We start from the raw sequence: 21,849 nt of genomic DNA, 5'->3' as shown, positions 1-21,849 counted from the left end.
CCGTGGCCCAGCACCCGATTCGCCCCCTGACAGCGAAGTCCCGCCGCCCCGAGCCCGCGCTACCCAATAGGAGGAGGGATGGCAGGTGACTGGCGGCGGCGCTGGCCAATGCGTGGCTCAGTGCCCCGCCCCGCCCCCCGGCGCCCCAGCGGAGGTGAAGATGGCGGTGGTGGCGCCGCTGCTGGCGCTGTTGTGCTCCGTGCCTGGCCTGTGCCGCTGGCTGGCTCGGCCCTACTATCTGCTCTCGGCGCTGCTCTCCACCGCCTTCCTGCTGGCTCGCAAGGTGCCGCCGCTATGCCAGGGGCTGCCCACGCAGCGCGAGGACGGCAACGCCTGCGACTTCGACTGGGTGCGTGCGGGGCGCGGGCAGGCCCCGCTCAGCCCGGGCCGTGCCGTGCCGTGCCGCGCCTCGCGGCGGGGTGTCCGCCTTGCCCCGGAGCAGACCGGGGCTGCGGGCGGCTGCGTGCCACAATGGGGCAGGTGCCGGCGGGCTGAGACCTGCACGCCAGATAAGGCCGGAGCCAGGTGTGATCGCTGCCTCCAGTGGACGCCGGTGGCATGTGCTGCTGGCACCAGGTCGTGTGCGTGTCAGCCTGTGCTGGGTCCCTCCAGGCGGAGCTTGTCCCGGTTGATGCTTGCGGCTGGCCCCCTTTTCCGTGCAGGGCGGTCTGCCCAGGACCCCTGGGTTGCATTGGTTCAGCCTGATGCCCCTCCTTCCTCCTCTCCCTTCACCTGGGATGGTTCAGCCTAGGAAAGCGATTCCCAATCTGTGGTACAGGTACCACCAGTGGTATGCAGCCAACCTGTCCATGGCACCTGTTACCAGATTTATTATCATTGCTTTGTAGGACAGAAATCTGCCGGTGGTACTGAAATTTGCTGGGGGTACTTAAGGTTGTATCATTTTAAATTGGTGGCATGCAATCTGTCAGTTTGGGAACTGCTGGCCTAGATGCCTACAGTCCTGTGCTGTACTGGTTCACACCAGAACTCCCCTCCATCCTGTGCGAGTGCTCTCTGCATGTCGTATATCCTGTGCTGTGTTAGTTTGGCCCAGTACACCACCTCCGTGCCCTCCACAGGTGCCCCCAGGCCTGTGCTCTGTTGGTTCATCCCTGCATTTGCCCCCAGCCCCCTGCTGCCATGTCCCAGCCCCATGCTCACTCCACAGTCTCTTTCAGCGGGAGGTGGAGATCCTGATGTTCCTCAGTGCCATTGTGATGATGAAGAACCGCAGATCCAGTGAGTGTCTCCTGTTTCCCTCCTTGCAGCTCCTCTTCCTGGGGCAGGAGCCTCCTTGGCATGGGGCTGACTCCCTGTGCTGCCCTTGGGGTGGGCGATTTCCTCTGGATGCCTGTGGGATGGCTGGGTCTCCACTTCATGCCCCCAGGACTGGTCTGTGGAACTGCTTGGGGAAGGAGGGCGGGCAGGCCCAGAGCATGTGGTCAGAGGGCACAGGAGAAGTTGTGGAGGAATTGTGTGGGGGGGGGGGGTCAGTTTGTGGTAGGGATGTGAAAGGTTAAATGATTAATTGTTTAACCAATAAGCCCAGTGATAACTAATTGGCTTACTGGTTATTGTTTAGCACAGGGCCGGGTACAATCTGGCAGGGAAGGGAAGCTTCCACTGCCCCAGCAGGAAGGGCAGGTGAGGGGAACTAGTATCCTTAGCCCATGAGGCTAACCAGAAAAACAGCAGGTAGTCTAATAACTCAACTCGTCAATTAAGCAATTACCTCTTCCTTCACAGGGGACTTCATGTGGGTTATTCATAGATTCGTAGATGTTAGGATCGGAAGGGACCTCAGTAGATCATCGAGTCCGACCCCCTGCATAAGCAGGAAAGAGTGCTGGGTCTAGATGACCCCAGCTAGATACTCATCTAACCTCCTCTTGAAGACCCCCAGGGTAGGGGACAGCACCACCTCCCTTGGGAGCCCGTTGTCTAGCTGTGGGCACAGCTCCCAGCAGCAGTTGTGTTACAATTGTTATGTTATCGATTAACCCAGGGGCAGGCAATTATCTTGGGCGTAGGGCTGCTTGCTGAGTTTGGGCAAGCTATTGATGGCTGCATGACAGGAAGCTGGGGCAGATAAATATTAATTTTCTAAATTTTTTAGGGACCCCATGGGCCAGATAGAATGGCCTGGCAGGCCGCATTTTGCCCACCCCTGTGTTAACCATTTAACCAATATAATTAGAGAAGGTTAAATGGATAGGGTTTTTTGTTTGTTTTGTTTTAAAGGATGTTTATATCCCTAAACTATGGGGTGAGGTTTAGGGAGGTGATGGGACAATAAATATTGGGTCTGAATGGAAAGGAACTTGGCTAATGGGTGCAATACTACTGTTTCTCCTTCAAGCTTCTTGGCTTTCTGGTATCCAGGGATGAGTGCCTGGCCCTCCTGCTGACCCCTGCCTTTCTGTCTCCCCCCAGTCACCATCGAGCAGCACATAGGGAACATCTTCATGTTCAGCAAAGTGGCCAATGCAATCCTCTTCTTCCGGCTGGACATCCGCATGGGGCTGCTGTACCTCACGCTGTGCATAGGTGAGACCCAGGTCCCATTGGGGCTTCTGAAATGCCTTCTTTGAGAGAAGTCTGAACTGTGGCCTCTGGACAAAGTCCCTCTGCCTGTCAGCCCATTCCTTGGTTGTTGCTGTGGTGGCTGGTTCAGTAGGGCTGGGCTGTCCCAGGGATGCAGATGGGATGGGGAGTTAAAATGTCTGGGTCCAGCTCCCGGCCATTATGGGGCTGTCCTGCCTCTCCTCTCTGCAGGGGCAGAGAGGGCATGTGACAGCATTGCTTTAGGTTTAAGTGTCATCCGTGATCCATCTTTGGACCAAACATCATCCTCTTGATGAAGTCTTCCCGCTTTTATTCTGTCTGCATTGGAGCAGTGGCTGCCCCAGAGGGCATCCACTCCTTCCATATCAGCCCTTTGCCCCTATCAGTGGACTTGCTTGCTAATATTGTCTGAATTATAGTGGCACCAACTGGCTCCAGCCCAAGATAGTGCCTATTGCACCAGGCACTGCACATGCAGCATAACCGCTGCCAGCCTGCCCATTATGCAGAATTCAGGACGTAGGGTGGCAGCTCTTTCTGGTGCATAGCAAAGTGGCTAGGACTTGGGACCTCTTTTCTTCTGTTCCTTGCTGTGCCACTGTCCCTGCTTGGTGAGCTTGGGCACAGCTCCTCCACCATCTGTGCCTCAGTTTCCCTATCATGAAATGTGTTTTGATTCCAGTTGATGTTAAGTGCCAGGTGGAGGTGCTGCCACTTGGCTCAAAAGCAGGATGCTTTTAAACCAGCCTCACCAGGGTTGGCTGCTGCCACTTCCCCAATTCGTGCTCCAGTATGACAGGTCCAGCACCCTCCAGCTTTGAACAGTGCAAAGACTGAGCAAATTGCTCCTGGGGTGGAGGCTTGTACAGAGTTGGCCCATTCATGATGTGTATGCCATGTGTATGCCTTTCTAGTGTTTCTGATGACCTGCAAGCCCCCCCTCTACATGGGCCCTGAGTACATCAAGTATTTCAGTGACAAAACCATTGATGTGAGTATTTCCTGCTTCCCTGCCTCCCCCTGTTCTCCAAGCCATGAAGTGCGTATAGGCTGGGTTGGCTTGCAGTAGATCTGTACTGCTGTTTAGAGGGTCACCGTTATCTACCCCTACCACATAAGTTGTTCGTCTCTGTTTACATTGCTTTGTCATATACACGCCAAGCACAAAAGGAGAGACGGGTAGTGGGCAGCATGCCAGTGGAGCTCTTCTAGGAATTGCCTGTCCACCACCTGTCTCTCCTGTGCTTGGCTATGATGATAGGCAGTAAAGCTAGGAAGTAACACACAGAACATCTGGAAGCTGGGTGCTAGCAGACAAGATCCTGCAATACTGTGGTGAATGCTTTGGGGGATGGGAGCCATGCTTAGGAGAGCTTCTAGGGGTCAACAGGCCTGCTGCCAAGGATGAGTTTAAGGGTGTTTAACTGTAGGGTGCATTGGCAACACATAGGGGGTGCACACAGGTGCACAAGGACCCCCTATCTAGGCGGTGCAGCCCCTGTGAAAGGCGCTGCCAACACTGCCGGTGCCACCTGTGGGCAGTTGCTGCTTTCTCCTCCCCTCCCATCGACACTGCCAGTGGCATCTGCAGATGGTCCCTGATCGCCGCTGGCTGCCACTGATGCTGCCAGTGCTGCCTGTGGGTGGTTGCCGACCATGGTCGGCGCTTGCCCACCCCCTTGCCGCTGACAGTGCCACAGCTGCCTGCGGGAGCTCACCGCCTACTGCTACCACACTCCCACTGCTGACAGTGCCACCATTGCCTGCAGAAACTCACCATACGCGGGCCACACCCCCTGCCCCGACCTCCAAGGGCACGTGGTGTTCATGGTAGGCTAGAAGGGTAGGAATAGCAGGGGCAGGGCTGAGTAACAGGGCAGACATGCCCTTAGAGACCAGCTTTGAGCCTGTGATTGCCCCCTTTTCAGCCTATGCAGCAGGCTGCGCTATAACACAAGGGAGGGAGACCCACCAGGGTGCTGGCCTGGTAGAGTTGGGGCCAGACCTGGAGCATTGGTCTCCAACTGATCTGTTGCTGCATCTTATAGGAGGAGCTGGAGCGGGACAAGCGGGTGACATGGGTTGTGGAGTTCTTTGCCAACTGGTCTAGTGAGTGCCAGTCGTTTGCACCCATCTTTGCTGACCTCTCTCTCAAGTGAGTGACGTCCAACTGGGGATTTGGTGAGTTGGGGCTGGTGGGGGGGGTGGAGGGGGGAATGGGAAGGATCCCAGTTGCACCCTCTGCCAAGCTGGACTCTGGGAATGGGAAGTGGAGCTGCCTTAGCCAGAGCTGGGGCTCATGGCAAAGGAATCGGCTCGTTTGGCATCTTCCTGCACTAACCACAACTTTCCTCTCCCTCACCCAGATACAATTGCACAGGGCTGCACTTTGGGAAGGTGGATGTGGGCCGCTACACGGATGTGAGCACCAGGTGAGCATGTTCAGGCTGTGCTAGGCATGGGGATCAAGAGGTGCAGTGCTGAGGCTGCCCATTCCCTGCAGCACTAGAGTGACTTCAGGATCTGAAAATTCTGCCTTGGCTGCAGGGGACCCTTGTCCTCTAATCCTACATGGGGAAAGGGTCTGAAATCTGAGCCCTTCCTCTTGTCTCTGCCCCATTACCAGGGGGGTTTCTGGTTGGGAAGGGCAGGTAGGCTCAGCATGCCTCTGCCTATCTGCAGTAGGGAGCCAATATTCTTCTAGAGATCCAGGGATCATGTAGGGGACATGAGTGGCTGGCGGGGGAGTCGCACTGTTTGTGTCCTCTGTCTCTGCAGGTATAAAGTGAGCACCTCACCCCTCACCAAGCAGCTGCCCACCCTGATCCTCTTCCAGGCTGGGAAGGAAGTAATGCGTCGGCCACAGATTGATAAGAAAGGCCGGGCTGTCTCCTGGACCTTCTCTGAGGTGGGGTGTGCGTGTGCATGAGGTGTAGGCTGGGGTCTGGGGGTGCCTGCACTATCAAGCAAGGGGATGCTCTCATGGTTGAGTCATAGGGGGCTGTATGCACCAGGTGTCCTGTTGTTGCCCCTAGGATTCCTTTTACTAGAGCCCCCCAAGGATTGACATGAACCTTCGTCCAGTTTGGTGTCAAGTAAACTTTAATAATAGTAACCTGTAGGCTTTATTAGAAGTTTCCTCCCTGTAATGTGACATGGCAACTGGTTTCTTCAGACGTTACAACAGCAACTTTTGGTGGTACCGGCCTCAGATCCTCTGCTTTGTGTGTGGGATACTTTAGTTTCTGGAATCCCCATTGTTCGAACAAGAATTCCAACAAGGGTGCTCTTGTCTCCTGAGGGTGGCAACACAAAACGCACACCATCTTTGTCTACTACTTTTTCTCACCTCACTGTCCAGTTGTCAAGTTCCTTACCTCATCTTTTTAGATAAGGTACTCCAATCCTATTCCATTTTTGGCTTCCTTTCCTTCTAGGGCAGTGGTCTCCAACCTTCTTATGGTGTAGATCACTCTTCGGAACTAAATGTTGCCCAGGATATACTGCCCCTCCCACCCTCTGCCCCCCACACCTTTGGACCATGGAGTGTCCCAGACCCAGCCAGGTCCTCCAAGGACTTTTTGCTAGTGGCATTATTGCCTGCATTCATATTCCTTCAGGCTATGAAGACCCTACTTTTAAATGGCCCTTGCAGGTTTTGCTTGTTCCCTAGCCTTCTCCTAGTAACAGGGCAGGTGCTCCCTGTTGCAGGGCACTTCTACCCACTGGCTGTTTGGGGTCCTCCTGTTGAAGGGTGCATGAAGGCTGTGGCAGTGCTGATGCTTTGATGTCTCTGTGCTGCAGGAGAATGTGATCCGGGAGTTCAACCTCAATGAGTTGTACCAGAAGGCCAAGAAGCTGTCTAAGCAGCCACGAGATGACGTGCCTGAGGAGGCTGCAGAGCAGTCAGAGCTGCTGGTTGCTGGTGTGGAGCTCCCTAATGGTGAAAACAAGAAGGACAAGTAGAGCCTTTCCTACCCTTTCCAGATAACCCCCTCCTTTCCCCTTTGTGCTGCAGCAGTGCCCAGCAAGGCCCAGCTGGGGGCTGGTGCCCCACCATAACTAGTGGAAGCTGTGTGAAGATGGGTCATACCACCCCACCACCCTCACCCCCCTACACACGCACCCTGTGACATGTGGGACTAGTCACATTTCTGCATCTCTACTCTTTCCTTTCCTGGGACAGGGTGCCCCCATGGGAATGGCAGAAAGGGAAGGAGGGTCACTGAGCCCCAGGAACTGGTGATGGCTAGTAGCCAGCTTCAAGGGGTGAGAAATGATGGCTCTGCTAGGGGTGAGCACTGCCCATGCTTAATCAAGTCATGTCATTATGGTCCAGAAGGGAGATTCTACCTTGACATCTAAAGCAATTTGGCTTGGGGGTAAAGGGCTGATTTTCCCCCTATACTCCCATGCTCCAGATTGGACTGAATGAGCTGGGTAGGGAATCTGGGAATGGAGCAGGGGCTGGGTTTGACCTGGTACGGATTGAGGGAAGAAGATGCCTTTCTGGTCTACCCTGTGTTTAGTCCGATATGCCCTGGCCAAAGATCTGCGCTCTCAATTTGGATCACGGTTGTGGGGTAAAGATTGTTTCAGATGTACCCTGGTTACTTTGGCTTAGTAGGTCTCAGCCTCTCCTCCCCCCCCTGCAGGGTTTTGCACTAGGGGGTTGGGGTTGGCCTGTTACCTAGAGGGAGTCCTATCAGAGTATATTCTCCCCCTTCCCCCCTCTTCCTCTTCTAAGCCATAGGCTCTTGGTTTCATGTGGCACTGCTTGGGAGAGCTGTCTATGTTGCTTATTGGGGAAAGCAAGGCTCTGGGCATTGTAGTGGGGCAGAGCAGTACGTAGGTGACCAGCTTGCTCATCCAAGCCAAGGAATGATGGGAACTGGGCTTTGCTGCTCTGGAAGACTCCTGAGGGAGGATTGCCTGCCTCCTGACCCAGGGGTTTCTGCCCGTCTTCCCTTCCTCTGGAAGAGGAGGGCAGAGCTCACCACTGTTTCCCTGCTCTTGTCCCTGTGTCTAACAGTTTTTGGTTTAAATACTTCAAGTCCCCATGGCTCAGTTCCTTGGACATAAGAGTTGGCCACAGGGGCAGTTGTGAGGGTGCCTGCGAGCAGCCAGTGGCTTAGCAGGATGCTGCCTGAGGGGCTCTGTCTTCAGGAGAGCAGGTGGCGCAGCCCCTGAGTTGTGCATGGCAGCAGAGCCCTCCTCACCCAAGCCAGCAGGTGGGAGGGGAGGAGTAGGGGATGCAGGACAAACGCTCCTTATGCTTCTAGAAATCATCTCGTCCATTGGCAGTTACTCTGTAATAAACCTGACAACAACCACCCTTTGTGTTGTGCAGTGTCTGGGCTCGCAGAGGAGAAGGGGCGACCGGAGGCACTGGCCGTTTCAGCTGGGTGCTGGGACCAGAGTGGAATGCGCGCCTCCTACGGGCAGGGCCTGGGGGAAGGCCTGGCTTCTCGCGGGTACTGCTGCGGCCCCTGAGCAGTGGGGAGGCGGAGGGGGTGGGGGACACCACAGCCCGAGGCCCTATCGCTTCCCTTGGAGAAGAGGCCACGCCCCCTGCCTAGCTCGGGTGCCAATTAGCTCCAGAGAAGCCTCGTTCGAAATGTTAGGTAATCACTTGGGGCCGGAACCATTCCACAAAACGGGGGGTGGGGGCGCAGTGCGTTTTTGACTTGCAGCGGGGGTGGGCCAGGGCCAGGCTTGATGGAAGGTTTTTCCCGTCTTCTGCGTTCCCACTGTCTTCGCTCCCCACTTCTTTGGGAAATGGTTGAACCCAGAGCGTTGCCCCGCCCCCTCCCGTGCTGGCGCCACGTGCCTCCCGAAGTGGCGGCGCGGGCGGCGGTGGCAGGTGGGTTCGTGCTGCGCGGCAGCTGCGGCGGCCTTGGGCCCGGGCCCTGCCCAGGGGACGAGACGCGGCGGGGCCGTGCTCAGGCAGGAGGCGCCGCCGCATCTCGCGCAGGCGGCCGGATCAGACCGGAGCGTTCCTCCCCGGCCCCTGGCCCGGGCGGGCTCTGTCACTGTCCTTGTCTCGTGCCCGGGGTTATCCCTGTCCGGCTGGTTCCCTCTGTCCCTTGAAATCCCTGCGCTCTGGGTGGGGGTGCGCGGGCTCTGCCCCCGGGTCCCCTCCGGCCCGGTCCGCGCCCGAGCAGCCTTCTGGGACCTCGGCGAGCGCGAGATCGGTCCCCGCGGGCGGCTGAGAACCTGCCCCACTTGCTCTCCTGGGCAGGATGGCTCCCAAGGGGCAGAAGAGGAAGGCAGAGGCCCCCGTGGCAAAGGCTGAGAAATCGGGGGCTTCGCAGGCCAAGGACAACCTCGATAAGTTGCCAAAGAAGCAGCGGGGTGCAGGCAGCGCGGGGGCTGGGCCCCGTGTGGTCATTGAGCACTGGTGAGTCCCTGCGGCTGGGTGCTGCTCAGTCCTTATGGCAGGCGCCAGAGCTGCCCCCTAAGGAGGGATGGGTGGCAGTGGTTGTCTTCATTGGAGAAGGAGAGAAGCGTGTCCTGGAGCAGGGTGCGGTTTGGGGGGGCCGAGCCAGACTGTGGTGCCTGGGACACGCTGGATGGAAGGTACAGCCTGAGGGTGGCTGGTTACAGCAGGATCCCAAGCCTGTCGGCCCTCATCACTTCACACGTGTTCCTTGCTACTGCTGCTGTCTCCCTATCCTTCTCTGCCCGTGGGTTAACCCCCTCTTCTCTTCCTGCAGTCAAAGCTGACGAGTGTATGGGCGCAATGCCAGTGCTCTGAGCGAGGCGCTGCGCCATGCTGTTGACAACCTGGCAGTGGAAATCAACCCTGAGAAACCACGTAGGAATAGCTTCGAGGTGTCCCTGGTGAAGGAGGATGGAAGCAGTAAGTGCCGCCTTCATGGGGAGGTGGGGTAAAGGTCCTGTTCAGGTGGGGCCAGTGCCTTGATGGACACTTGATGAGCTTCCTAGAAGCAGTGTTTTGCCAGGGTTTCAGTGCTCTGGGAAGGAGGGTGGAGGCAGGCTGGGCAGTTTGGAGGTAGGCCCCTGTTGGACTGAGCTCAGTGAGGCAAGGACCATCCCTGCTCCTCCTCCAGGGTCTGCAGTGCTGTGAACACTAAGACCAGCCATGGGCTATTGCAGTACAACCCAGTGAGCAGTACCCTCTGTAACCCCAAGCCTTTTTTGCTTTGCGCATTTTAGTGGTGGAGTTATGGAGTGGCATTAAGAAGGGGCCGCCTCGCAAGCTCAAATTTCCTGAGCCGGAGAAGGTGGTTGAAGCACTGAAGAGCAGCTTGGCATAAAGCAGAATCAATGGGACAGGAGACTGAGGTGAGTTGTTCCTAGTGGGGTTTTCACAGAGATCATGTCTAGGGCAAAAGGAAGGACTGCACCTCCTCAGTCAGGGGCAGAGCTGTAAGGAAACCCCCCTACCTTAGAGTTACTGTGGCATTTAAAAACCACTATGAGGGGGAACCCTGCAGACTGGTGCAGATCTGTTCTGTTAATGGATAAATTCATGACTTCCTAATACTGAACCAAGCAGGGCTCTTTCCTCCTTGCCAGAATGGAAGATCTCAAAGGCCATTCTGTCTCCCCTTGGCTCTGCTGCAAGGCCCTGTCACTGGGGTTTGGTTTCCAAGTGTTGGCTGTGTGAGAATCAAGTCCCACTGGCAGTCTCCTGGCTGCATTGGTTCTGCATGGTAATACTTTGTCACAGCCATTAGCCGTCTCAGCAGGCATCAGGTCTGGTTCCCATGCACCCTTTTGCTGTTTTGCCTATAAGGCAGACCTTTGTTTAAAGGGATGTGATGGGCTGAATGGTCCAGCAGGCTGCAGGCACATAGCTAGGCCAGATGCCTCAGACTAGACAGAGCCAGTACCACCAAGGTGGGTGGGGGAAGTAGTACCAAGATAGGGCTGGCTTAACTATTTTTTGTGAGGACGGGTTTCCTCTTGCCTGCCAAATGCTGTTGGAGGGAAAGCAGCAGCTGGAGAATGTGATTGAGTTCTGGATCGATAGCTTGGCTGCATAGCAGAAACCTGAATGTACACAGCATATTCCTTCTCTCCAGCCCTCAGGTTAGGGCCTGCTATCTACAGGACTCAAAACAACCCCAAACAAAAAAAAACCCCTTGTGACTAAGCACCTCCAGTGCAGATGGGTGCTGTGGGGAAGCAAAATGCAGAGAGGATAACTGTCCTGATGCCACTAATGACTCCTGTAGTTTTAGGTCACTGTTGTTGCATCCTGGCCCAGTGACCTAACCACTCATCTTAACAGTAGTCTGTGGACCTGAGTAACATGACAGCCTTCTTGGTGGAAATGTAGGGTGGGTAGTTAGATGTAACACCCCTTGTTCCTCTGTCAGGATCAACACCCTCTTTTCCTCTTCCCCTTGCAGCCAGGCTGAGAACCAGTCTACTCCTTGTGAGAATCAGAGCATTTATGAAGAGGTGTGATGAAGTGGGGGCACAAGCCAGACCCAGTCACATTTCTGATGCTGCAGCTCTACGCACAGGGAGCCAATGGCCACAGCATGCCACTCCGTTTCCCTCCTTACAAGAAACCAGCAATGACGATTTGTTGTAGTTCAGAATTTTGTAATAAAGTTTATAGAAATGCCAGTGAGAACTTAATTTCGGCATGGGAAAGTCAGCTGTGTCTAACATCCTGCCTTGGGGGAAGGGAGTAGGGATAACTGCTAGACACCCTTTCCCCTCTCAGGAAGTGTCTTCTGATCTCATACAGCACAGCCTGCCACTAGGGGGAGCTGACTGCCTGCTCTGCTGCATCTCAAGGAACAGGATGTGAACACATCAGTGCAAACAAGTCCAACACTTTATTTCAAACTGCAACCTATAACACTTATTCCAGCTTCTTGCTGTTACCTGTTCTCTATTGTCACGGGGAATTCCTGGAGCAAAGTGACAAAGCCCTCCACTAAGAAAGGCAAAGGGAACATCAGGACACACCCAGGTGATTTCACTTTTGTTACGAGAAATCAAGAATTGCAGTAGATTGCAGTTCAGAGAAAAGGGTCCAGATTACATAAGAGGACAAAGCTAGCAGTTCAGACAGCACTCTGTCCTGTGAGGGGTGGAGAACAGGGAAGGAAAAGATAAGGGACTGCCAGTTGAGTAAATGAACAACCTGCTGCTTACCTCAAGTGCTGGGGCAGGTACACAGGAATAGGGAGTTGAATGAAGGACTGTTGCTAGTACTATTGCTCTGCAAATTTGTCATTGAGGTGTCTGTTTGAAATGAGTTTACTTTTAAGACTTGGTATGTCCACCCTGCAATGATTGTAGCTCACAGAAACTAATCTCAGCTGCCTACAAAGTGGCAGAGCCTGAAGTGGGGGGCAGGGGTAGGATTCATGAACAGGAAATAGGGGACTTGAATCATAATCATGGCCCAGCTTTACAAACACATTGCTTGAATGTCCTATCATGTTTAAAAGCATCTGCAGATGTTGCTTTTTGGTTTCTCTCAGAGGGCTGAAAAGGTTTGAGGGCTCCTCTCGGGCAGAAAGTTGAGGAATTCCACATTTTGGCTGAAGCTCCCATCTTTGGCCTAGATGCAAAGAACCAACAAACATGCACACAATATGCAAGCAAAAAGCCCTCTTGGTTCATTCTAGAAGTCTCAGACAAGATTTGGAGCCCATGCTTGTTAAACTAGCTAATGCAGACATTTCTTCACAAGCCAACAGTCACAGCAGTGTAGGCCTGAAACAGGATAAGAGCATTAGGGACAGACTGGACAAGGGCCCCTGCAACAGAGGTGCAGACAGTTAAGAGAGTTGAGACATGAATGGAGATGAGTCAAATGCACAATGGAAGATAAACTTCAGCAAGGCCAGGACTACCCAGTGCCAGGCAGAAGCACTGGGAGGATGTTGCTGGATGTCCTCAATACTGAAAATTTATATCAGCTCCTTTGAAAAAAATTACAACACTCAAGAAGGCAAACTTCCTGACCCTTTTCCCTTCCTTTGATGTTTCCATGCCCTTTAAGTCCCCCTGGAGGCTATTCTTTCTCTTCTCAGCACACAAGCAGCTCTATCTTGCACGTAAGTTAGCTCAATGGGTCTCATAACAAAAAAACCCCCAAAAAACTTATAACCTGTGCACCTGTCTAGGTTGCTGCCATAGCAAGCTCTTCAAAAAGGAACTGCTTAAGACCAAGCAGGGTAGGGCAGTTTCCACCCCACCATTCCTCTCTATCCCAATGCCATGGCAAGTTTCCTTTAAATGCAGCAGCCATTAGAGCTCTATTAACTTCGAAGATGGTAAAGTAGGTCACGCTGTGGCCACACCATTCTCAGCCCAGTTGCACCACCCCCAGGGAACTGCAGGGTGTTTCTGGTTCAAGCCAAATCCCAGCTGCAAAAGCAGACACTGCATCTTGGCCTTGCCTCACTACTGGATCTACCCATCATGCCATCTGGAGGCTTGTTTCCCCCTCCCCTCCCTCCAGGAGTCTTTTAGCACCAAGGGACGTCCTTCAGCAACCAGGGCCTGCAGATTCCCAGCCTCTAAACACCTGGATTTACTCATTTATTTAACAGCACCCTCCAATGGTTAAGTATTAGCTGGGGCAACAGCATCTCAGGCATCAGCAGAGGGTCCCCTCACCAGAAATCAGGCCCTTCCACTGCTAGTTCAAAACATCCACCTCATCATCCGACTCTGAAGAAGGATCAGGTTTGACACACAGGACACTGATGGGAGTTGGTCCTTCTTCGACCCCTGTCACATCAATTATTTCATCCACCTTATCTCCTTCTGGGCTGTCTGAGGGTGGTGTCAGGTGGGAGTCCCAGTGGCTATGCTCTTTCAGGTTGCTTTGCTGTAGCACCAGTGGCACCTGAACATCAGGTATAGTCTCCATCCCAGCAGTTTCTGCATAGACTGACCAGGTGGTGCAGGGCTCCCATCTGTCCCCCCCACCATCTTCCACTGGAACAGGGGACCCCAAGTCTGACCGGGTTTCCTTCCTCCCAACCAATGGTGAATGGCATTGAAGATTGTGGGGACTGGAAAGTCCAGCAGACATGGGGCTGGGGCAGTAGCTACTTGGCAGAGCTTCATTAGGATCTGCAGGGAAGGGTGGGACAAGCTGGCCACACACAGGGTATCCCACAGCATCTCCAGCTGCAGAGCTGAGAAAGGGGCTACCCCTACCCTGCTCCCCTCCTGGCATGAGTACTTCACTTGCCTCATTCCATTCTGGCCAAAGCTGCATGTCCAGGGGTTGCCATTCCCTTCCTGCTGCTACATCAGCATCCACTAAAGCTGCATCTAACTGGCATGATGGGCCTGCAGAAGGCTGCCCATCGTCCACCTCTCCCAGCTTAGCAAGGCATGGACCTTCCGTGGTACTGCTGTTGCCTGCCAGCATCGAGTCCAGCATCTGCTCCAGATCCCCTAAGGGAGCCAAGTTCCCAAATTCATCACCCTCACTCAGCTGGTCTAATACAGTTCCTTCCAGCTCACAGGGGTTTCCACAGACTGCTTGCTCACCCATGGACATCTCTCCTAATGCCTGTTCCACTGAAGCCTCCTCAGGGAAGGGTGCGGTCTCTAGCCTTCCTGGCAGCTGCGCTGCAGAGCCAGCTGAGCATGTCCCTTGCAGCTCCAAGCAACTTAAGTTGTGTGATTCAGAGGCTGAGGAGGATGCCACAAAGGACACGTCCTCTGTAGCAGGTTCTGCATCCATCTCTCCTGTGGTCTTGGGGGCTCCCTGGGCAGCTGGCTCCTGTACCACTTCCCAGCAGCTACCATTGACAGCCTTCCTCAACTTCACACGCCGGACATGCCCCTCAGAAGCTGTGTCTGAACTGGAGGCTGATGTGCTTGGACTGCGCTTCTTGATACTGGCTTTCAGAGGTGCAGGGGAGCTTTGGCTCCCACATAAGAGGCTGGCCTGGTCTGGTTGACCTGTCTCATCCCCCCTTGGCTTCTTCTGCCGCCAAAGGCGCTTGATGGATGTGGGGGCCTTAGTGAGGCTCTTGGCGCTGGGTGCCTCTGTGGTACCAATGCTGGCAGGAGGCGGCAGTTTCAGGCGGCTGAGCTTTATTTTCCTTGGCAAGGGTGAGCCCTCTGTGAGGTTCCCTCCCCCGGATGAGTTCTGCTCCACCTGCTTAGAGCTCTTCTTGCCCTGTGACCCTTCCCCTTTCCTCAACACCCTCCCCCCACAAAGGCTCCTGGCTAAGCAGCTCTGGGGTCTTGTATCTTCAGTCTCTGTGGGCAGTGCAGAAGTAACAGAGCTGTCCTGCATCCCCAACTGAGCCCCCTTGCTAGGGGCTGCTGCTGTGGCTGCCCCTTGCTGTACACGTTCCCTTGGGCTGGCAGGCACTTCACTGTTGCTTGAGGGCTTTGCTATAATGTCCTGCTTGCCAGCCACCATGGGGCTGGGAGTCCGGGGGGCAGTGGGAGTTGGGGCAGGGCATGGCTTGCAGGCCTGCAACATGACCCTGGCAGAGATGGGAGCTGAGCTGGGCGACTGTAGGCACTCCCGGTTCAAGCGCCGGCCCAGGGCTTGCTTCACAAGCTTCCCACCCTCCAGCTTCAGTGACTCCAATTCTGACACTTGGAGCTGCCGGGCAGCAGCCAGGACATCCTGTGCCTCTTCCCGAGACACCTCCATCTCTGATGTGTACAAAAAATCCACCAGCTTCCTCAAAGTCCCAATCTTCAGTCCCCGGAGCTCCAGCACTACCTTGCGGCCCTTGGGCGGCATTTCGCGCTCCAGGCGCTCTGTGAAGAAGGGGCTGCAGGCCGATAGGATGCAGCAATGAGCTGGGATGGCCTCGCCTGCAAACAAAGGAGCGACAATCAGTACCATGCATTAGTCCAACTCTACCACTAAATTAGCCATTACTGCTCTCCTTCAACTCCTCTTGTCATTGAGTACTTTCACTGGGGGTGGCAACAGCCCCTCTAGGCTGCCTAGGGAGGGTGGGAATAAACAGAAACCCAATTTATCTTAATTCTGGCATCCTTGAAAATCACACTGCATCCAACCCACACCTTGGGTATGCTACATGTCATCACTATTGCCAAACCCAAAAGTATAAAAGTCATGGGTGAGAACCCCTCTATCTATATAACCGTGCATTTAGCAGGACATTTTTTTTTGCTCCTGTTGGTTTCTGAATAGTCAGAACAGTCTCACTTCAGGCTTCTAAAGTTTCCTCCACCCAAGAAGAGCTTGAAGCTCCCTTTGGATTTTAAGTGAAATCTGAGAGTTTCTTGAAATCTCCTGACTCCAGCAGCTGGGGCTTTAAGAAAAAGCAACAAATATCACAGGAGTTACAGTAAGATCAGAAGAGTTGGCAGTACTCAGTTACGGTTCTTTAAGCAGCCCTAACTCAACTGTCTTAGAAGATCTCTCCAAAGGAAAGACATCTACAATCTTTCCCACTCCTCTAACAGACACATGCATATTTTCAACTGTATTATCAGTCAAGTAAAGCTCATTGACAAACCACCCTCAATAAAAAAAAAGCTGTTTGTTCCCATTTTTAAACAAGCAAAAAATAACATATTTTTGTCCCTGTCTCCTGTGTCTCAGTCCCTGATTGATTAGACTACACCCCACAGTGCTTACACAGGTGGGCTATGCAGACAGCCACCATTAGCTACTGAAGAGACTACAAAGGTAAGGGGACTTTGGGCACAAACCAGCTATAGAGCAGGTCCCAGAACCCTGATGAGTAGGGATTTTCCTGAGGTACATATACATTTCCCTTAGTGCAGCCCTGACCCAGCCTTGAACATTCCCACCCCTAAGCAGCACTGCTTATACCAGACTTAGGCAAGCACTAGCTCAGAAGGCTGTGGAGGCAGTCATTTTGGCTGCATCCCTGTTTGGCTCTTTAGTCAAGGAAGGCAGCAGCAAGGAAGCTGGTGCTTGGGCCAAAATTCCCCTGCCGCAGTACAGACTACTCCCAGTGAAGATAGGGCTGGGTGGAGAGAGAGGAAAAGTGCAGGGGAAGGTGCAAAACTCCTAGATTTTTAAGCATTCAAGACTGCCTTAACAGAGGAAATGTCCAGATTGCATTTACATTTCCCCTTCCAAGAAAGAGCGCAAGGAAGATGATCTGGCACATGGAAGCAAATGTTTACATCAGTGCAAGACTGACAGACAATATTTGTGTAAACCAGCTGGCCTGCAAGACTTAAAAGCTCTCTTTATACCCACAGATGAATAACATACAGTATGAACAAGCTAGAGAAATGTTCCTCAAACATGTGCCCACTTCACCATTGGTAACTTGAGCCACATGTTGACTCACCTTCTGTATGAGTCCTCTGCACAAGTTTGCTACTGAAATAATTCCACAAGGCGCTGCGTTCTACAAAGGGTACTCCACCCCACATTTCTCAGCATTTACTTTTGGCATTAGACAGCCAGCTTTAAAATCAAAATAATTAAAACTTTACAAAGCAGTGGGGAACCTGCTTACAGCTGAATAGGAAGCCCTTGCTTCCAATCTTCCACCACCACCATTAAGTTTCAGCAGAGCAAAAAACCACTTGCAAAATACAAATGGGAATCATCCTCATGCAGAACAAATCAGGAACCATCCAAGATCAGCTGGATTAATGAGTCAGAAAGTTTCAAAGACAAAAAAATGCTTGAGTTGGACAAAACTCACATGAAGAGGGGTCACAATGTTCCAAGCAAAGAGGATGCACAGCTAATTTCCAGTTGCCTGCTAACAGACAGTAACCCAGCACCACATAGGGGAGCTGCTACTTGTGGAACCTCTGTGGAGCCACTTCCACTTTTCTAATTACAATCCCTGAACAATCAGAGCCAACTGACTGGCAAGCCCACATCAGTATCACCATTCCCAATGATGCAGGCCCCCACAGACAGCACAGCAGTACAACACATGCTTAGTGGTGCCCACACATTAAAACAAAACAAAACCCCATTAGTAAAAACGTGCAGCTAAAATCCTATGGAAAGGTCTATCGACTCACATGACCACCACTGCGGACACTGCAACCGTGGACCTCGGTACTAGCCTACCACCCTTGTTTAAGCCCACCTGGGTCAATGCTGATTACCTTCTGCCTGCAGGATGACGTCGCAGAACACATCTGCCCTCTGCTGGCGATGGAGCTGCAGGAAAGCCATGCGGAGGAAACGGGAGTTCCGGTATAGGATCTTGGAGCCAGCAGCTGCAGGAGAGCACATGTCCGTGCCCCCTTCCCTTCAGAGCCGGATGCCAACCCCTCCTGCAAAAAGAAGGCAGATTTGGGAATGTGGTCTGCTTTCTTTAGGACAGCACCACTTGATAGATGTAACTGACAGAGCTATCTTGCTGCTTCTAGTCTATGCCAGCTTCTGCCTAGGCACCACTCATCCCCCAATCCCGACCTGCTGCACCCCTGGTACAGTGAAAATCAAGTCATTCGTAAGTACGTTCAGCTATTGTATATGCACACGCTCTTTCCTCTGAGACAACATTATGGATAATTTTAGCCAGTAGGGGACACGGAGTACAGGGCCTCTGGAAGAAACATTATAATGAATGGCGATGTAGTTTTCCTTCCCCAGATAGTTCTGCATGCTGCCTGTCACTGCTAGTTAGGGGCTCTAACCAGGCTAGTTTAGAGGGCTGGGGACTAGACTGCTCACAGACTGTGACAGAGCCTCTCACCCAATTGTAGGAAGCAGATGTTTTAGAGAATGGGTGTTCAACCCCTGGCCACAGGCCAGGTCCAGCCCCTGCCATCTCACCACCCGACCCATGGGGCTCCCCACGGGTATGTGGGGAGCCCCATGGGCTGCAGCCATGTGTGTTAGATCTGGTGCACAAAGCTTGATGCCAGCACGTGGAGCCAGGCAGAAGCAGTGCAGGGCCCTGATCCTGGTATGTGGGGCCCACTAGGAGTAGCATGAGTTCTGGGGTCCTGATCCCAGCACAAGGCACTGAGCAGAGGTGTCACAGGGCCCTGGAGCCCAATTCCCATCTGTGAGGCTGGGTGGGGGCAGCACAGGGACCCAAGCCCTAATCCTGGCACATGGGGCCTGGTGGGGGCAGCATACAGTCTAGACCCTCATCCTGGCATGCAGGGCCAAATGGGGACGGTGCAGTCCAGATCCAGGTGCGTAGGCCCGATTCTGGGATGTGGGATCTGATCTGGTTTGAAGACGAGCCCTGCAACATTCATTTGGCCTATGGGGACAAAAGGCTGAGCACCGATAGAATGGTTTGTCTATGTTATCTAGGACTTTTCCACCTGGGAAATGCCCTGTCAGCTATACCAACACAGCTCCAACACCTCTCATGGACTCTGAGCTTCTGTGCCTGCAAACCTTTCTTGTACAGCTAGCTACACTGGAACAAAATACCAGCAAGTGCTCCTGCTGTGGACCCAACCAATACCAACAAAAGCACAGAGTTGCTGGCCTTAATTGGATCAGCTGTAGGTGTTTTTGCTGCACAGCCATCAGTCTTAAGTCCCAACCTCACCTCATTCCCTACCTGATATAGTATACCCATGCATCAGAAATCTGTTTTGTCGGCCCTAACTTATTCTGGTGTAGAAGCAAGTTGTGAAGTCGTCGTTTGGCTGGTGGATCTGTTTTACCTTATAGCACGTCCCAAGCAACATATACCAACCAAAAGCAGACTACTTTTACATCAGAGCAAGGCTTTTGCCTACATACATGTAAGTTGTACTGCCTTAATTCTACTGGTGTAGTCAAATCCCCTTACAGGCAGTTATGCTGACATTGGTGTGCTTATACCAGGATTGCTATTCCTGTATGACAAGGGTGGCCAACCTGTGGCACATGCCACAAGTAACACAGACAGTCAGTGTTTGACACACAGCAGATCAGAAAGGGGACAGGCAGCAAAGTGGCAGATAGGGCAGGAAGCAGAAAGCAAATCAACACATCAGGCAAGGGAAGGGGATCAGAGTGGCAGCTGGGGAGGATTTGGGGCTAATTTGTGATACATCTGCAAAAAGGCCCTCAATACTATATGAGAAGGCAATAAATTGTATTGATATATAATATGGCATGTGTATCCCAGTACAAGCATGAGGATATGGATACATGAAAAAAATATCTTGGAATAAAAGGGAATTTACCCACCCGCATACAGTTTACTTATAATAAATGAAAGATAACTCAAGAGCTTAGCCCTCCAAGAAAAAAAAGAATGAGGGTACTGCAGGTTATTTATTATTCATTTACTGTAAGGTACAGGATGCCCATGGTCAGTTATTATAGAACAGATGATTCGCAGTAAATTCTTGCCCCAGGCTCATACCATGCATCCACACCCATAACTGACAGTTATCCTCGAACAAAATTGGTGCGCAGACGGGGCTTCAGATCCAGTCCACACTAACAAGGGTTTGCTATTACAGCTATGCCAGAAAAAAACCTTAAGTGGAAATACAGCTTGTACCCACAAAGGGAGTTCTTTGCTGATAGTTAAACCAGCTCCCTGAATGACATAAGCCAGTGGTGCCTGACCGTTTTTGGGATGCAGACTGGATGAGCAATGCAAGGTCAGACTGTCAGCTGGATCTGGTCTGTAGGCCCAATACTTCATGCAGTGTCAGCCCAGTTGGAGCCCAGTTCAGCCACGTGGAAACAGCCCAACCAGGGCCAATGCAGCTAGCCACACCCCAGACAGCTGCATTGGGCAGCTGAGCACCACGTGGCTGCACCATGTTGAGCACCATGTGGCTGCATCAGGCTTCAGCTTGATCCAACCATGTGGGAATGGGGCTGTCCCTCTGCATGGGGCTGATCCAGCCACATGCGTCTTGGAAATTTGGCCATGGGGAAGCAGTAGGGAGTGTTAATACCCCCACCACCAAATTTTTGGACCCACGTGCCAAATTACATGGCTCTGCAAGGGAGACCTGGCCTGCAGGCTGAGCAACCCTTACATAAGCTATTCAATCCAAAAGGATTTATAAGGTTCCCTCCCCCCCAGTCCTCCCAGCAAACCAATTTAACTATGCTACAAAACTTTTTAGGGTAGGTCAAGTCAGAGTATGTTAGACTAGTATAACTTTATCAGTTTAAATGCTTCATGGTATACCAGACAATGTTTTTGCATACATACAAGGCCTTATGAACTTACACGGACCTCTTTCATCACAGTATCTGAACATATTTCTCCTCATAGCACCTCTAAGGTGGGGCAGTTACCGTATAGCTGGGAAATTGTGGCAAGCTCACACAGAAAGTCTGTGGCACCAGAACATGGGTCTCCCAAAACCCAGACTAGTGCCCTAAGCACTGTATCAGCCTTCCCCTCGTGGCTTTATGCATGCAGCTAGATTTCATATATTTTTAGGGTCAGAAGGGACCTTGTATAATCAAGTCTGACCCCCTGCCCTAGGCAGGAAAGAGCGCTGGGGCTACATAACCACAGCCAGGTGCCTAATATTTTCTTTAACACCTCCAAGGTGGGGGAAAGCACCACCTCCCTTGGAAGCCGATTCCATATTTTGGCAACCCTCACCGTAAAGAATTTCTTCCTGATATCTTCCTGATAGCTAGTCAATTAGGAATCAGGAAAACCTTGAATGTATACAAAAATGTAATTAGCAGTTGGCTCATCATTATCACCAATCATTGCTTTGTGGGGACAGGTAGCCTATAAACCTCATCTGGAACCCAAAGCCACAGAAGAGTATATGTGTATGTGTGGAGGAAGGGGGCAGGGAGTGAGGGAGAAGCAGGTTGTGGCATACCTGTTATTTCAGTTTATGGGGCGCGCAGAGGGATGCTCAACACAAGCCGAAGGCTGCCAAGCACAAGGCCCCTGGAAAAGCACCGGAGTATGGTGCTATGGAGGTAGAGAGGGGCTGGGTGCTGCCAAGACAAAGAGAAGACACCTCACTCCAATGTAAGAAGCTAAGGGACTGCGACCTTCTTTTGGGCATGGGCTCCCCCCACCTCCCAGAGAACTGCTCAGAGAGGGGCAATACCCCACACCCATTGCCAAGCCAGCAGACCCCATTATTACAGAAAGATCCCTGCTCCCCCTCCCCTTCATCCTACCACAACCTCCCATAAAAGGAGCTCCATTCCCCACTCACACCCTGCCCCAAATGGGGCCCACTTCCCAGAGCCCCGCGGGGGGGGTTCATCTTCCCCAACACAAACCCGGCGGGGAGGGGACTCCATTTCCCACCCACTGTAAGCAGACCCAAAGACTCTGCTGTGCCCCCGCCCTGCAGCACCCGCCACAGCGCGCGAGACCCGCCACCACACGCGGTCCGCGCCCGTGCAGGCGCCCGAGCGCT

General features: G+C 52.9%; 3 protein-coding genes across 7 annotated transcripts; 2 read left to right on the top strand and 1 right to left on the bottom strand.

Annotated features, from left to right (window-relative positions):
• The first annotated feature begins 131 nt into the window (after window positions 1-131).
• On the top strand, window positions 132-7,901 carry TMX2 (thioredoxin related transmembrane protein 2). Its single transcript, XM_006260349.4, has 8 exons — window positions 132-349; window positions 1,182-1,242; window positions 2,437-2,550; window positions 3,483-3,559; window positions 4,617-4,723; window positions 4,935-5,000; window positions 5,347-5,476; window positions 6,373-7,901. Exons 1-8 carry the CDS (start codon window positions 161-163, stop codon window positions 6,532-6,534), a joined length of 906 nt encoding a protein of 301 aa, XP_006260411.1. The 5' UTR covers window positions 132-160; the 3' UTR covers window positions 6,535-7,901.
• Window positions 7,902-7,934: 33 nt separating this feature from the next.
• Window positions 7,935-11,172, top strand: SELENOH (selenoprotein H). 3 transcript variants are annotated; one of them, XM_019485812.2, is made up of 5 exons: window positions 7,935-8,042; window positions 8,810-8,968; window positions 9,285-9,430; window positions 9,748-9,876; window positions 10,950-11,172. In XM_019485812.2, exons 1-4 carry the CDS (start codon window positions 7,993-7,995, stop codon window positions 9,846-9,848), a joined length of 456 nt encoding a protein of 151 aa, XP_019341357.2. In that variant the 5' UTR covers window positions 7,935-7,992; the 3' UTR covers window positions 9,849-9,876; window positions 10,950-11,172. The 3 variants fall into 3 exon arrangements, with proteins under 3 accessions (XP_019341357.2, XP_019341358.1, XP_006260412.2); XM_019485813.2 differs by lacking the exon at window positions 7,935-8,042 and adding an exon at window positions 8,119-8,192; XM_006260350.4 differs by lacking the exon at window positions 7,935-8,042 and adding an exon at window positions 8,290-8,431.
• A 196-nt stretch (window positions 11,173-11,368) lies between these two features.
• On the bottom strand, window positions 11,369-21,843 carry BTBD18 (BTB domain containing 18). 3 transcript variants are annotated; one of them, XM_059722433.1, is made up of 5 exons: window positions 21,710-21,843; window positions 21,295-21,415; window positions 17,632-17,802; window positions 13,186-15,366; window positions 11,369-12,276 (listed from the first exon to the last, which is right to left on the bottom strand). In XM_059722433.1, the coding sequence occupies exons 3-4, from the start codon at window positions 17,759-17,761 to the stop codon at window positions 13,208-13,210; spliced, it is 2,289 nt and encodes a 762-aa protein (XP_059578416.1). In that variant the 5' UTR covers window positions 17,762-17,802; window positions 21,295-21,415; window positions 21,710-21,843; the 3' UTR covers window positions 11,369-12,276; window positions 13,186-13,207. The 3 variants fall into 3 exon arrangements, with proteins under 3 accessions (XP_059578416.1, XP_019341353.1, XP_019341351.1); XM_019485808.2 differs by having other exon boundaries at window positions 11,369-15,366; XM_019485806.2 differs by having other exon boundaries at window positions 11,369-15,366; window positions 21,738-21,843.
• Between the last annotated feature and the right edge of the window lie 6 nt (window positions 21,844-21,849).

The sequence above is a fragment of the Alligator mississippiensis genome, chromosome 2, assembly GCF_030867095.1.
Source record: "Alligator mississippiensis isolate rAllMis1 chromosome 2, rAllMis1, whole genome shotgun sequence".
In the NCBI taxonomy this organism is placed as follows: Eukaryota; Metazoa; Chordata; order Crocodylia; family Alligatoridae; genus Alligator; species Alligator mississippiensis.
Note: the sequence above shows the minus strand (reverse complement) of the source record. Positions and strands in the feature narration are given on the sequence as shown.